Here is a 16,867-nt window from a genome sequence, read left to right on the forward strand (position 1 = left end):
TTCTATGCAGGACCCAATACATCAGACCCATGGCAGCTGAGCCACTCGGGCTGGAGGAGGGACAGGGATCTGGCTCAGGCCCCGTGGAAGGCAGCGCTCCCAGGGAACACTGTCGGAAACCCTGAGCGCGATGTTCTCTGGGGCCCCTGGCTCTGCCTGGGATCCCATCCTCCAGGGAAGAGCAGCTTCATGTGAGCCGCCCCACATGCTGGCCCAAAGGAGGAGAGAGACGAGAGGGTGAGGACCGACACTCAAGCCGAGACCAGGAAGCGTGGGCAAGACCAGCCGTCGAGCAATGGCCATGACCTGAACCCAAGGCTCCCTCGGTGAGAGCGAACTCCTGGATGCAGGTGCCAGAGGGAGGCTGAGGTAAGCTGCAGTCCACAGCTCAGTGGTCAGACAGTGACACCCCAGAGAGCACCCATGCCTCTAATCAGCAGGCTGCAAAGACCAACAAACTGCTTTTCACTTTGGGATCTGGCTTATACACAGTGGTTAAGGGGAGAAAGAGGAAGTGACCAAGGCAGCAGGCTGAGCTGTAGAGGATCGGGGTCTCCACCACTGAAGACCCCTCAACCCAGGCCCCGCTCGGCCCTGTTGGCCTTCCGTTTAGGGTTAACCATGATCCTTATTTGACCACAAATGAAAGAAAAAAAAAGAAATAAAAGAAAAGGAAAAAAACTCCACATAGAGACTTTTAAGGACACAGATACCTAAATGAAGAAAGAAAGGGGGTCTAGAGAGAGAACAGCTTTTAATAGCAAATTCCAGAGTTGAGACATTGCCTGGGGACTCATTCAGCGGCATTAATGACTCCCACAAACACATGAGCTCTCAACATCCCTTTAGACTGAAGACTATCTTCTTCAGAATTATGAAGTACCTTCAGACATTGCTTAAACAAGTCTTCATTTACTTGACGACACGAAGTGTTGTTAGACCAACAGATCATTCACAAAATTTTTAAAAGGATGAAATAAGAACTCTGGTAACTTAAAAAAAAAAAATTGCAAAATAAGCTACTTCATAAAATACGCTGGAGGAAAAGTTAAAAAAAAGTGAATCACAATGATTAATATTTGTTATGATGATGATTGAGATAATGCCTAATGTTTATTAAAATGGCTACCTTTGTTAAGCACTTAATATGCATTTAACCCTCACAATAACACTAATATAAAAATAGTGCAGTTAGCACAGGCTATGCTTATGCTGCTGGTCCAGAGAACACACTTTGAGAGCCAGTGCTTTAGAGACTACAGGGTCTGTCTTTTCTCTTCCTCCCCTTTGTCTCTGAGCTTCATTTTGGACCCAGGTAGGACGGTAGTAGAAGCACGTGTCCCAGTCTCACACACCAGTGTGCTGGTCCACAGGCCAGGCACCACCACAGTCCAAAGAGCCAGACTGAATGCCGGCCACCCCACATGGCTTTTTCTTTCTTCCAAACAAAAGATATCAGAAATGCCAAAGAAGTCAGCTGTTCACAGACCAAAATACATTTTCAAAATACTTATTTTTAAGGAGCAACAATGTTCTAGGAATAATTTATAATACCAAAATGGATAAACAAAATGAAGTCTTATTTGAACTAGAAAAATATCCTTGCACTGGCAAAACGTGATTAAATACTTCATCATCCTTATCAGAATTAAGCAAAATGAATGGCAATTAATGTCTTCAACTACTACTGGCTTTGAAAAGGCCCATATCAGGTAACAAGGCAGTGAAAAGGGAAAAATGCTAACACTTTCTAAGTGGTGACTCTGCTGAGATGGACGATTATCCCGGAAAGGAGTTTATATTAATACCACTTAATTAACCCTATTTCCTATTTAACAAGTGGGTACTTAAATCATTTTCCAGAGTGCAGGTCAATGGTGATGCCCTGGTTCAAACACAGGCCTTTCTGCCTCCAACGCCCAAATTCTTTCCACTATATCATACACAAAAAATTCCTCCAATAAATGTTTAGGGAATTATCAAAATGTAGGACTAGACAGGTCATTAGAGATGTGCTAATTCAACACCTCATTTAATAGATACTAATAGATAAGATTTAAGAGATAGGAACATATGTGGTAAACAATCCCCAGAGATGGCCACCAACAATTCCTCCCCTCCTTCACATAAGCACACTGTTTGTCCCGTCAAGATGAGGAGCTGGGCTTCCCTGGCGGCGCAGTGGTTAAAAATCTGCCTGGCAATGCAGGGGACACAGGTTCGAGCCCTGGTCCGGGAAGACCTCACATACTGCGGAGTAACTAAGCCCATGTGCCACAACTACGGAGTCTGCGCTCTAGAGCCCGTGAGCCACAACTACCGAAGCCCGTGCGCCTAGAGTCCGTGCTCTGCAACAAGAGAAGCCACCACAATGAGAAGCCCGTGCACTGCAACAAAGAGTAAACCCCTGCTCACCGCAACTAGAGGAAGCCCGCACGCAGCAGCGAAGACCCAACGCGGCCAAAAAATAAATAAATAAATTTATTTTTTTAAAAAAAAGAAAGAAAGAAGAGGAATCTATTTCTTCTCTCCTGACCTTGTGATTTGCTGACCAACAGAATATGGTGTCAGAGTCTGCCAACTCCAGATTCAGCCCTTAGGAAGCCTAGCATCTTCCAGTGTCATGTTCTCTGGGAAGCCAGCACCATGCTGCAAGGGAGCTCAAGCTAGACAACTAAATGAAAGATGCCTTGTGAAGAGAGAGATGCATCGTGGAGGAGGACTGAACATGGGATTGAAACCCTCTTGAGCTTACCAGCCTAGTGGGTATCTGAATGCATCCAAATGAGTGACCCAGTCAACACCATGTAAAGCAGAAAAACTGCCACTAAAATTTTCTGACCCATGGAATTATGGAAAGTTTCGGGCTAGCTGGTTACACAGCTAACTGCTGGTTACATAGCTAACTGAAACATGAGGTTAACTGACCTGCCCATAGTCAAGAATCAATACTAAGGACTGAAATCTAAGCCCCCGGAATTCTAGCCCTGGCCATCTGCCACTGTAGCCCACCAGGTAAACTGACACACGAACGGAGCACCCCAAAGACCGAGTGACCTTTGGGCTTTGCCACAATATCCCGTAAAGAAACAGATCTGAACAAAATGACTGTACTCATTTGTTCACACCTCAGCTCTGCAGGACTGTCTCTGTGTTCCCCTCACCTATGGCTGCTTACATTTTGACACATTAATTTCTCATTACAAACCCCCTGAGGATAGGGACAGGCAATCATCACCCTTGTCTGTGTCTCTAGTGCCTAACTCAGGGCCTTGCACGCCAGGGATAAACGAAGATTTGCTGACACCTCACATATGAAAAGAATTAGACTAGTCCTCATGCCAAAGAATTATGAGACAAAGAACAAATAAGACGCTCAGGCCAAGTCCCTCTAACACTATACAGAATGTCACTGTAAAATATTAAATAATTACTGACGGCCCATGACATGCATAAAGTGTTCTTTTCCCAAACACTTTGACAGCACTGTCTTTTATTATTACTCTGATACCCACAAAAAACTCTGTCAAACAGATAGGAATAATAGCACTACCCCCCAGCTGAAGAAATGGATGCTCAGAGAGGTAACACAATTCACCCAGTCATCCACATTTCACAAGTGAAGCCACAACATGATATCAGGAACCCTGATCAAAAGTCTGATGCTAATTTCATCTTCTAGAATCCCTTCCTCAAAAACCTGAGGATCTAAATTTCAAGAAGTACTATAAAAGAACCTAGAGTCATATGAATAGAATACAGAGAATCACAGAAACTTAGAACAAGACATGATCTCAATACTGATCCATAAGAGACAGTGAATTTTTCAGGTCATGAAAAGTGGGATGCCAGACCTGGCACATGCCTTGCCAGAATCTATATGACACTACATCTTTGTGAAACAAACAGTATAACATTCTTCCTCATCTCAGCTCACACTTGCAAAACATAGCATGTGCCTGTGTGCTATATATGGTCCCTATTACAAACTCATTCTTTACTTGGTGTTTCTAGTAGTCTTAAAATCAGAATGTTCTTGTCACATGCTACTCACATGCAACAAAGCGACCTATGCAATGGCCTTGTTTCCTGTATTACTTAATCCTGGGTATTCCAAGAGGTTACTACTAGAGACACATCGAAAAGGCCAACAAGAATAAATGAACACTGGGCTTCCCTGGTGGCGCAGTGGTTGAGAGTCCGCCTGCCGATGCAGGGGACACGGGTTTGTGCCCCGGTCTGGGAAGATCCCACGTGCCGCGGAGCGGCTGGGCCTGTGAGCCATGGCTGCTGAGCCTGCGCGTCCGGAGCCTGTGCTCTGCAACGGGAGAGGCCGCAACAGTGAGAGGCTCGTGTACCGCAAAAAAAAAAAAAAAAAGAATAAATGAACACTGTGCATCCTTACATCATTTGGCTAATGACTGGACTGTTGCACGTGTGGGCCGTTCAGTGAAATATCATTTCCATTCCCAGGGATTCTGGGATGCAAGGACCCTCTGTTAATCACCACCCTACATCTCACTTCCTCAACCACGCATCCCCAAAACTCACAGTAACAATAACAGTTAGGAAAGGTGAGTAGGAAGTACAGTAACTGTTAAAAACACTGTGACTTCAAGGACCTTGTCCCAATCGAACCCTCCAGCCTTTACTGCTAGGACCAGGGCTGGGCTGGGGCCCCAAAGCCGTGCAAGGACCAAAGGGACCCTCACTCTCAGCCCCTCGCTTCCGCTTCTGGAATCTGGAAGTGAAGCACACCAGAGGCAATCTTGTGTCACTGACAATGCTCTCTCTGAGGCCACTGTGGATAGTTTGGGTTGTTCTGTTTCCTACCGCTGTGGTTAACGGTGGTGTTTCCCGGCGAGGAGAACTATAAGACAGAGCAATCTAAACACCCACAGGCTAACAGGCTATAGGTGAGGGCACACACACAACTCCCAGGCAAGCAAACACCAGCATTTAGCACGTCATGATGATGTAGGAATGAGCCAGCGATTTTAAAAGCACTCTGGCTGCTGTGCTTCCTTGGATCACGACATCTGCAGAGAGGTACTTTACAAAACACAGAACAATGATGCCCTCTACAGCCCTCAAAGAGAATCCAAGGAACGTACTGAGTTCTTGTATCTGTGAGAGATCCTGAATCTACTTTCCTACTAAGAATTATTTTTGACACCAGAAGAAGTTAATAACATACGCATGTGCTTTGTATGTATGTTGGAAAAAATTAGCATATCATGGTCTAACACTAAGGTGTTACTTAAAATATGATGATGTCCAAAGAATTAACATCATTGTACTGGAATAATTTACTTTCCTGAAGGCCAAATAGAAGCAAACTCTATACATTGTCATTTTGGCTATTTTCAAAAGAATTACTTAAAATATTTTCAAAGCGAAACTGTGGACTCCTTAAAGGAGAAACAGGTTGAGATACAATTTTTTTTTAACAAAAGAAATAAACCACAAATTGAAGATTACAACATTCTCTGTCTGGGACTGAAAAAAGACCAGTAAGAAATAACTCTAAGCTTGAGTGACTTTCCTGTTTCCCATAAGCCACAAGGAAAGACATTTCTCATCTTTCTAATAGGGAAAGTGAGGGATACCAGGCACCTCGGAAATACTCCGGATTACTCAAGGTAGATACATAACAAGCAGACCACAGGTCCCTCTTCTTGGGAAATGTGGCTGGGAACAGTATGTTGTAAGAGCAAGGGTAGATATAGATATAAATAATTGGAGAATATATATAACACGGACAACAGAAGCTGCGCATAGCAGTCAAAGGAACAAAGTGAGAGGGTAATCGATGCAGGAAAAGTTTAGATGTTGTGCGAAAATAAAAGAGAGTCTTTGGTCAAGCCTGGAAAAAGCTGATGAGCATAGACTACAGAAGAAAAGGTGAGAGGGAAAAGGAAGAAAGAAAACCACAGGCCAGATCACTGCAGAAAATGCAAATGCATCGGCTTCATAGGAATAGGTGGGCCATGTTCCCAAGTTCCAAGATGAAAATATGGGTCAAAGTTAAAGAGGAAGGGGGAGAATAGTTATCAGAGTGCCTTGAATTGAGCTGGAGAGTTTAGATTAGGTCTGATTAAACAAAAGGAATTACTCTGATCGCTTAAGCAAGGAAGTGACAGGGTGAAAACGGTGTTAAGAAAACATTATCCTGGCACTTGTCTGGATGCACTGGAATGGCAGGACAAGAAAGGCATAGAGATCATCCAGAGATCAGTGAAGAAACATAAACGACAAGGATAATAAAGGCTTGACTTTATAAGAAAAGGAGAGAGAAGATGCAAGTCCAGTACACTGTGTTGAGAATGGATGCAGGAAAGACAGGGAAACAGCATAATTTGGCGAGCCCAGGATGTGAGGGTAGAGCCAGGAACATTCAAAGCAAAAGCCAATTTAGAAGAAAATGTGATAAACTGAATTCTTAGTGCAAAGTTTTAGGGATCAGTTTAGGCAGAGACTTCAGGGAGGCAGGTGGAGAGTTGAAACTGAAAAGAGGGTGAGAAGCCAGGGCTGTATTTAAACACTTTCTAATCATTCCCAAAAAGAATAGATGTGCTGATACACATGGGGAAGGACTGGGGAAGAAGCCCAGAAAACTGGGTGTCTGGCCAGGGAAGCAGAGAGAACACTTGGAAAAGGAAGTTTCATTTCAAGTCCAACAAGAACGTTGTTTCAAAGTCATCAACACTCAGAACAAATGCTCTCACTGGAGTGAGAAGGTTCCTGAAAACTTTAAGCCTGATGCAGCATTTAATTGGGTGACGGCCGGTACACTTTTATGAATTGTATTCCAAATCTATCAAGTACTCAGCACACATTTAGTTGAATAGTTCCCAGCGTGAGCAACGTAACAGAACAGATACTGTGCAGTAGGGAAGGAAGAGCAGCCGACTGTAGTTGGTGTGTGTGTCATCACCACTGGGAAAACTCGTAGGGATCCTGTGTGCTTTTAAAACTTCAAGCTCGCCCAACAAATAGACAAAATTAAGAAGCAACTGGAAGATGAAGAGTTTAAGTTCTGGGGGAAGAAATACAGAGCTACTTCTCTCACCGTGGAAAGTTTCACAAAGACAAATGCCTTTGTAAAAACATTCTCAGGGTTAAAGGTTGCACACCCGTCCTTCAGATTTATTTCTACTAAAGAATGTAACTATTTAAAACTTTTGTGATTTATTGTGTTAGGACACTTCAGTTTTAGTCTTTCTCAAAATTTAATAGAGTCATTAACTAGAACTCGACTGATATGAAAATATTTGCATAAATCTTTTTTTCAATACACAAAATCAGTGCATCTATTTCCAAATGAGTGCTGATGACAAACTGCTACATTCTCCTTTAGGTAAATGAAAAACCTAGGGCACAGAATTTAAGTTATTCACTGAGGCAAACCAGCAAGACAAAAGCCAATTTGCTATTCAACTTTCACTCTCTAGAAGTTCAAAGAGTTGCTCTTCACTTTTTATAAAGGGGAAATTACTGTCAATTCTTGGGCATATTTCTTTTTGTGGTTGTTCTAAGGAATGCTGAGACTAAGGTTAACTGAAATTCAGAGAAGATAAAACTATAATTGCTACAAAGGAATGGAACGAAAAACAGATAGTAGAGATGCGGGGAGATTTTTTTTTAATGTAAAATCTCTCCTCTCTTTGTTAACATTAATAAAATCTTAAATCTGTTACTTCAGATTTAGGGAATAACTCAGTCTTCATACCCCAAAAGTCCAGCACACCGCAACCCCGGAATAAAAAGTGGACAACTATCAACAGCAAAAGTAAAAGCTTCAAGTCTCCTGGAGTGGGTGGGAAGGAGGAGGAGAAGGTCATTACACACTCCCTGTGGAAGAAGACAAAGCCAGATCCACATTCCAGGGAAATCTGGCTGGTCTGAGTTTTTCCTTAAGTACCGATTGGCTTGTCACTAAGCCAGGCTCTGTAATCTTCCTGCTAGGGAAGTCATGAATCCCTTCTAATTAATCAAGCCCTCCCAACAAAAATTTTCCCACCCACAATAAAGTGGGCTGTGGGAAGGGAAAGCAGCAGAGCAAGCTTTGTAGCCAAAAGAATTCTAGACTTTGGTGTAATACCTAACTAATCCAAGAAAACAGATGCAGGAAGCAGAGGAAATGATCTACAAACAAAGACAGACAATGAAGTAGGAACACAGTACTGCTATGCTGGAACCCAAGTCGAAAATTTTAAATCATAAGATTGTAACTATAATTGCATGGGAGTGAGACCTGGCAACACTTTTAAAACACCTGTGAAGCGGGGAATGGATCCATAAACTTTTCAGAAGTAGATACCATGAATATTGATTTGACACCTTCAACAATAATTTATTATTTAAATTTATTTTCTTCTTACTAAACTTTAATACATTATATGTCCATGTCTATTTCTTGCTTCTACTTTCAAAGGAAATGGAGTTGCCTTGGCCTTCCTAATTTACCGTGCCCTTGCAGCCGGTTTAACCCAAGGTAAACTTCATTGAAAGCTTACTCTGACAAGGTGCAAGGAAGCAAGAGTACAGAAGGATGCACTGATTCAGACCCATGCTGTCCAATTCAGCTGCTACTACTACTACTACCTATGTGTGCCTCTAAGCACTTGAAACATGGCCAGTAGGAACTGAGATGTGCTTTAAGAGATATATTTATATACTTAAATCTGCTTATGTAATATATAAATATTTCAGACTTTGCATGCAATAAGGTCTTTGTTGCAACTATTCAACTCTGCCATTGTAGCGTAAAAGCAGCCAGGCACAATATATAAACAAATGGGAGTGTCCGTGTTCCAATAAAACTTTATTTACAGAAACAAGCAGCTCATCTGTGGGGTGTAACTTTCTGATCCCTTGTTCCCTAAAGAACTTATAATTATGGAAGTTCTAAAACACTGGGGTGGGTGCAGAGCTAGAATTAAGATCACGGAGGAGCCTTGGGGAGACATGGGTCTGCTGCCACTACTACTTTGAGCTGAGAAAGCCTTCACTGGAGTTTAGGACACATCCTCCTGCCCCGGGCTGCAGTGGCCCAGAAGTCAAGAGACCCTGAAAGCTGGGGTTCCAAGGACTTATCTCATACACCACTGCCATTTCCTGAAATTCTGGCCTAGGAGGCAGTTATAAGAAAGAGGTGAAGGCCAGGGTCACAGCAGTGTTTTGTTTTGTTTTGTTTTGCTTTGTTTTTAAAAAGCCCTCTTCTATGCAGGAAGGTCAGAAGACTTTTCTTCATTTGAATAAGAATAGCCTGTTTGCAGGGATAATTAATACCATTCCAAGGAAAGTCTCAGAATAAACAACTGAGGTGCAAGTGGCAAATTGTTTGGTATTCACCTGCTTTTCTGTTAGCTTGGAAACGGTGCTCTATCCAAGTAATTTTCAACCCAGATGGTCAAAAGTAAATGCATCTATATGAAAATTTGCATAAGTTAATTCCTTTTAACTTTTATTCATGTGATTTTTTATCATAGTAATCCATATACACAGATTAAAATGACCTATCAAAAACAGTCCTCTTCTGCCCCATCCTGGCTCCACCCTCAACCCAACTTTCACTCACTAGGAGACACCACACTGAGAACTTCATCTATGTCATCTGGTATTTACTAAATCGTTCTAAATACTTTGTTTATACTGTAATCTTTTATTATTTCAGATTTAAACACTATCCATGGAAAATGAAAACATAATGCTTGCAACCCACCCGCTCACACATCTCCTTCCCCAGACTTCCAAAATTTGAAGATCGCAACATATGAAGTGTTCGAAGCTGAGCCATGTAGTTATACTATGCTTACTTTTCTATCTTGCATAATCTTTTGTTTGCTTAGAATTAAGGAATAGTTTCCCATATTCCTACCACTAAATCATTCCCACACTCTGACCTACAGAAACTCCTCTCAATACATTTAAGTACATGTGGTATTTTATTCATTTCCTTTTTTGTTGGAGACATCTTTCATAGAACCATTTGTCCTGTTCCAATTGGACTGGTTACTCTCTAAGCATTATACACAACTGATCATCATGGTATTTGCTTAGGCCCTCACCTGCTGGATTCCCTATTTCCTAGATCCCAATCTCACCCTTCCTCTGTTCACTGTCCCATCTGGGAAAAATCATATCCTTCCTAAAATAGGGTACGTTAAAAGAAAATTTTTTTTAGCCTTTGCAAGTCTGAAAATGCCTCTATTCCACCTTAACATGTGATTGAAAGTTGAGCTGTGAAAAGCATTCAGGGCTGGAAACTGAGGCAGGAGGTAGATGGGCCACAACCCCCCCACCTTCCCAGGGTAAGCAATTGGAGATTTGTTCCCTGTGAACCGATACTCCAAGATGAGAATAGCAGGACAATTGAGAGAGGAGGCTGGGCCCTGCCCAGATAGAAGATAAGAGACCACATATTTCTCATTCTCCAAGTCAAGGAAACTTTCTCGACTAGAAAGCTCCTTGGAGGTCAAAAACGGAGGGGGGAGCCACCCCACAGTAAGAGGCCAACTACCCATAGGCCTCTTCGGTGGAATCCATCTTGGCTGAGAGATGCACGCGCACACATGGGAGGATCCTGAGATGTTCCAAATACGGACTCAGAACCAGGCAAAGTGATAGACCAAAGGAAACCTGCAAGAAATGCCCCATAAAAGTGATTCAAACTACCACGAGGGCGTGACTCTCTCTGAGTCCGCCCGTGTGTCTATCCACACATCCTCTACTCTTTTTTTTTCTCCTAATAAACACTTTACTTGTTTCACTACTTTCTGTCTTTGTGGGAACTCTTTTCTGCAAAGCCAAAGGGCCAGGGCCTAGTCACCGACCACTGGTCTAGTGGCTAGGTTTCTGTGCTTCACTGCCGCAACCCAACCTCAATCTCTGGCCGGGGAACCAAAACCCTGCTTCAAGCTGCTGCAGGCCGAGGCCACCCAAGATCAGAAACTATTATCCTCAGAATATCTAAGGAATTGTTCCACTGTCCGCAACTATAGCTGCTGAGAAGGCTGTTCTGAATCTGATCCTCTGTATGTGATCTGATTTTCTTTTAGGATCTTCTCTGAATTCCCGGTGTTATGAAATTTTAGGATGATGTGCCTTAGTACAACTTGCTTTCCTTGCCTTTCTTAGGTGCACTCTCACAGAAACTTTCAAATAGTAACTTTGTGCCATCATTTCTAGTAATTTTATCGTATTACTTCTTTCATAATTTTCCTCTCCACCATTTTCTTTGTTTTCCTTCCTAGAACTTTTTCATATCAATTTCATATCAATTTTTTTTTCAAAATCAATTTTTCATATCAATACTGTACACCTCTAATTTTCTTGTATTATCTTCCCATTTTTTAAACTATTATCTTTTTGCTCTACTTTCTGGGCAGTATTCCTTATCCATCTTCCCATACTTTACTAAATTTTTATTTCTATCATATTTTTAATTTACAAGAGCTCTTACCTATTTTCAGGAATTTCCCTTATTCATAAAATCCTGAACGTGTCACATGGTTTTAATAGTCTCCTTTTTTGCTTTGAGGATACTAATTATAACATTTTTAAAAGTCTTTTCTTGCTTACTAGAATCTCTCTGATCCTCCAGTTTTGCTCATTTGCTTTTCTCTCTCTTTTTCAGTTCTCTGGTTTTCTGTTTCTCAAGTTTTCCTTAAATCTCTGGTGGTATCTTTTGTCCATTCATAAGTAAGAACAGACAATAAATCTCTGACTGGAAAGTTTCTGTACATGGGTGGAACTTACTGACTGCTGGGCTTCAGGAATCCAGTGGGGGACTTAGATATCTGGTTGGGGGATGCTAGATGCAGGCCCTACTTATATCAGACAAGTAGACTTTAGGTTAAGTATGACTAGAAATAAAAAGAGATATTTCATAATAATTAAAGATTCTATTCAACAGAAAGAGCAATCATAAATTTGTATATATGTGTTAATATAGCCTTAAGATATACAAAGCCAAGATCAATAAAAGGACAAATATACAAATCTAAAACCATAGTTGGAGATTTTAACACACCTCTCTCAACTGATCAAACAAGTGGACAAAATATGAGTAAACACAAAGCAGATTTTTTACAATAGAATCAACAAACCTGACTTGAGTCGGATACAGTTCAACGCACCTGACAAGCAACACTTTTTTCAAGTGTTTATAGAACATTAACCAAAATATCAATAGAGGAATTACGCTAAACAAAATGATTATGCTAATAACAAAACGATTATTAGAAAATTTCCAAAAATACTTAGAAACTATACAATATACATCTGAAGAAGCCATAATCAAAAATGAAACACAATGAAAATTAGAAAATATTTTGATTTGAATGGAAGCAAAATTCCTACTTTAACAGCATCTCTATCAAAACAAGAGGATACAAGTCAAGTAGGTACTTAGAGAGAAATTCATAGCTTTAAGTGCATATACTAGAAAAGAAGAAAGGCTCCAAAATCAATGATTTAAGCTTCCCCCTTAAGAAGCTGAAAAAAGAAGGATAAATTTGCTCAAAGAATATAGAAGGAAGGAAATAGTAAAGAAATCAATAAATAGAAAACAAGTATGCTACAGGAAAATAAAATTAAACCTGAATTTGGTTCTCTGAAAAGACTACTAAAAATAACAAATCCCTATCAGCACTAATCAGTATCATTCCTTTGGAAAGGCAAATCAAAACCACAATGAGATATCACCTCACACCTGTTAGAATAGCTACTATGAAAAAGATAAGCGATAAATACTGGTGAGACTGTAGAGAAAAGGGAACCCTGGTGCATGGTTGGTGGGAATGTAAATTGATGCAGCCACTACAGAAAACAGTATGGAGGTTAATCAAAAATTTAAAAATAGAACTGCCATATGATCCAGCAATCCCACTTCTGGGTATATATCTGAAGGATATGAAATCACTATCTTGAAGAGATATCTGCACTCCATGTTCACTGCAGCATTATTCACAATAGCCAAGACATGGAAACAACCTAAGTGTCCACTGACAGATGAATGAATAAAGAAAATGTGGTATACACATGCAATGGAATATTATTCAGCCATAAAAAGGAAATTCTGCCATTTGTAGCAATACAGATAGACCTTGAGGACATTATGCTAAGTGTAGTAACTCAGACAGAGAAAGACAAATAAATACTGTATGATTTCACTTATATGTGGAATCTTAAAACATCAAATTCATAGAAACAGAGTAGAATGGTGGTTGCCAGGGGCTAAGGGATGGGGTAAATGGGGTGATGTTGGTTGAAGGGTACAAAATTTTAGTTATAAGATGAGTAAGTTCCGGGGATGTAATGTACAGCATGGTGACTAGAGTTAACAACACTGTACTGTATACTTGAGAGTAAAGCTCTAATGTTTTCACCATGACAACAACAAAATGGTAATTATGTGAAGGACGTGTTAACTAAAATTACTGTGGTAAACATTTTGCAATTTATACGTTTATCAAATCAACATATTGTACACCTTAAACTTACACAATGTTATATGTCAATGATATTTCAATCAAGCTGGAAAAAATATAATCACCCATTTGGAAGGTTCAAGTCTAGTTGTCAGAGTATTTGGAAGCCAGGATAGCTGAGAGATGGCATCCTAATGACTAAAAAGGGTAGGAGAGAGAGAGGAGTTGGGAATAAACTCATTCCAGTTAAGTCCGGAGTTGTGAAGAACTTCAACTTTCAGTTCTTTGTATCAGCTTAGCACATAAGACAAAGCTTGACACAGGATTAAGTACTCAATTTGTAGATATCCTCATATAATACTCTTTGGGTTCGTATGGGTAAGTTTGTCCACAATTTCTTGGAACAGGAGCTATTCAAGAGAGCTTTTCCTTCATCCTCTTGAGAAACTGTGGGTTTCATGAAAATGCAAAAAAAAAATCTCTGCTCGCTGACCAAGGGAAGCAGCATGGAAGCCTGCCATCCACCCAGGGCTTTGGCAGGGGCGGGGGGTGGGGGGCAGGGGAAAAAAGCACTCTGAATGCAACATACAGACATAAAGAGAAGAGAAAAAGGAAACGGAAAATGGTCAAGCAGAGTTCATCAGAGCGGGCACGTGGTGACTGCAGCAAGAGCAGGTGTGCGTGGCCCCTGTTGCCCATGACACCCTAGGGCAGCGCACAACAATCTGGCTGGGCGGGATGTCAGACCTTCAGAATGGGATCCCAGGGCTTGGGTTGTGGGCCTTCTAAGCTGCATGATTAGGAAAGCACTTGTTCCTTGCCTGTGTGATCAGACAGAGGCAGGGACACCAACACAACATGATGTGTAGAATCTTCCATATAATGTGTCAGAACTCTGACTATCCCTAACCTGCTGGCTTGACACCCATGGTTGGGGTCACTCCCTCACCTGGCATGATCTGGGAGTTAGGTTCCAAGTCTTGCTGGTGCAGCTGTGAGATCAGGCAATCTCGTAGCAGAAGTTACCACATCAGTATGTATGTCTTGGAAATCAATTGACCCAGCTCTGGCATAATTAGGGGCCTAGGGTCTAAGCTTTGCGGCTGACGAGGATTGTCTATCCGAATGGACCACAGCCAGTTTGGGCGAAGCTTTGCAAGAGGCCCAGTCCTTTTCTGAGCAGACAGCCTGCAGGCACTCAGTCCTGGATGAGTTAACATCACCCTCTAGCACATAATAAACAGTTACGTGGGACTATTCAACAAACTCCGTATAAGAGTTCCAGAAGAAGAGATCAGAGAGAACAGAGAGGAGCAGTACTTGAAGAGAAAAAGCTCGAAATTTTCCAAAATTGATGAAAGACCCGACTCTTCCAAATGAAGATGTACATTGCATCCCAAGCCAGATAAATAAAAAGTCTGTATCTCAAGATTTCACAGTGAAACTATAGAATATCAAAGACACAAAATCTTAAGAGCAACCAAAGAGAACCAAGATATCTTGATAAGCAAGATAACAAAGAAAAAAATCACGATGGGCTGACAGTAGACTTCTTTGCTGACTAGTCTCCATAGTCTCCACAGATGCACCCCCAGATTCTCCCCCTCCCTGTGAGCACAAGCTGCTTCTCCCATGGAGAGTTGCAGCTTCCCTGGAGCTGACCCTCTGAGTGCTCTGACCAACAGAATGCAGAGGAAATGCACATGGGACTTCTGAGCTCAGGCCTTCAAGGGACGGACAAATTACACTTTTTTCTTCTCGCAACTTTTGCTCTGGGACACCATCCCTCAAAACTCAGCCACCAAGCCAGGAGAGGAGCCCAAGCCACACAGAGTAGCCACCTGAATGAGAACTTAGGGCAACAATTAACAGCCCCAGGTGAGATTCCAAGCACAGCCAGGATCAACGGCCAGCCACATGCGCGGCCAGCTTTGATGTGCAGGCTGAACTCAGTCCCCAGATGACTGCAGCCCCAGCCAACATCAAGAGGAGAAACCACCCAACTGATACGAGGCGACCTACACAATCCTGAGAGAGAATAAAATGGCTTCTGTTTTAAGTCACTACATTTTAAGGTGGTTTTAAAGCATCAACTGATAATTAAAACATTTCTCAGTTGCAATAAGAGATTTCAAAAGACAATGGAAAAACACCTTTAAAGTGCTGAGAGGAACTGATGTGCAACCTAAAATTCTAAAACAAACTTTACTTTCTAGAGGAAAACCAAAAGACATTTTTAGACAGACAGACTGTGAAAGTTCACCACTTATAATCTCTCACAGAGAGGAATACTACATACAGAATATACAGATACTAGAAATAACTGTAAGTAATGAAATTTATAAATATGTTGTAAATTTAAAGCACTGACTTGGTAAAGATAAGATACGACAACAACACTAAACAGTATCTGATCTGGTTAACCACTATGATTTCTCTGTTCCGGTGTTTTGAATTTCTGCTTAATTAAACACTAGCGCAGGGAAAATGCCCTAAAGAACAGGCATATGTGAAGCATCCTTCATACAATGGTTCCTCTCGAGACTGGATCTGCAGCTAGTTGGATGCAGGACTCTCGGATGCAGAACCTGGAGGATCGACTGTACTCACTACTAATTTTTCCCCTTTCCTTCCCCAACCACCCCTCACAGGTGACCCTCCCATTCCTCCACAACTGAGAAGGTCTCGGACCCAGCCATCAAGGGATAGAGAAGAGATGCTTACAAGAGAAAAGCAAAAGAGGGCAGCCAGGCAGGAGAACTCGCTCCTGGCATTCACCCAGGCGCAGCATTTGCTGCCTGCTTCTTTTCTTTTATGTGCTTTGTCATAATCAAAAATGACGCCATGGACATACAATGTGAATAATACTTTTTAACATTAAGGACCAAATTATGTCCCAAAGGCATCTTACAAAAGACTTTAAGCAAGAAACTCTCATGACCATATGAACTATTCATTTTCTCCCCCATCTCATTCTTAACATGCAAATTTTCAATCATCTACTTCAAGTTTTCAGTAGTGTCCCAAATCTGAAGAGTAGAAGGAAAGTTCAGGGCTACTGCTTTCAATTAACACAGGACTCAGTTATATTAGAAAGTGATTAATCATTTTAAAGAAAGCTATTAAGCATTACTTACCTTAACAGCAAATTTCTTTGACGCCATGGCTTACTGATTCCAGAGTAATTACAGACCTTTAACAGAAGAAAAAAGAAAGTTAAAAAGTAGGTATATCAAAATTTCTTTCAATTTGTATATTATATAAGAGAAAGGTTGGCTGAATAATCAAATATCAACAGGTATTCTTACAAGATGAATGTTCACTTATAACTGGTCTTAACAAAAATATTATATTGAATTAACAGTTTACGAACTGCCCACAAAGAAAAGCACAGGCCCAGATGTATTCTACCAAATGTTTAAAGAACAATT

At 41.2% G+C, this 16,867-nt stretch overlaps 1 protein-coding gene across 1 annotated transcript in view; it reads right to left on the bottom strand.

The window, feature by feature from the left end:
* Positions 1–16,867, bottom strand: part of SLX4IP (SLX4 interacting protein) — a 186,654-nt gene that overhangs the window by 151,636 nt on the left and 18,151 nt on the right. Inside the window, 1 exon segment of the mRNA XM_024735434.1 lies at positions 16,574–16,629. Within this exon segment, the coding sequence (XP_024591202.1) occupies positions 16,574–16,600 (27 nt within the window). The 5' untranslated portion in view covers positions 16,601–16,629.

This window comes from Neophocaena asiaeorientalis, unplaced genomic scaffold (assembly GCF_003031525.2).
Source record: "Neophocaena asiaeorientalis asiaeorientalis breed wild unplaced genomic scaffold, Neophocaena_asiaeorientalis_V1.1 scaffold64, whole genome shotgun sequence".
NCBI lineage: Eukaryota > Metazoa > Chordata > Mammalia > Artiodactyla > Phocoenidae > Neophocaena > Neophocaena asiaeorientalis.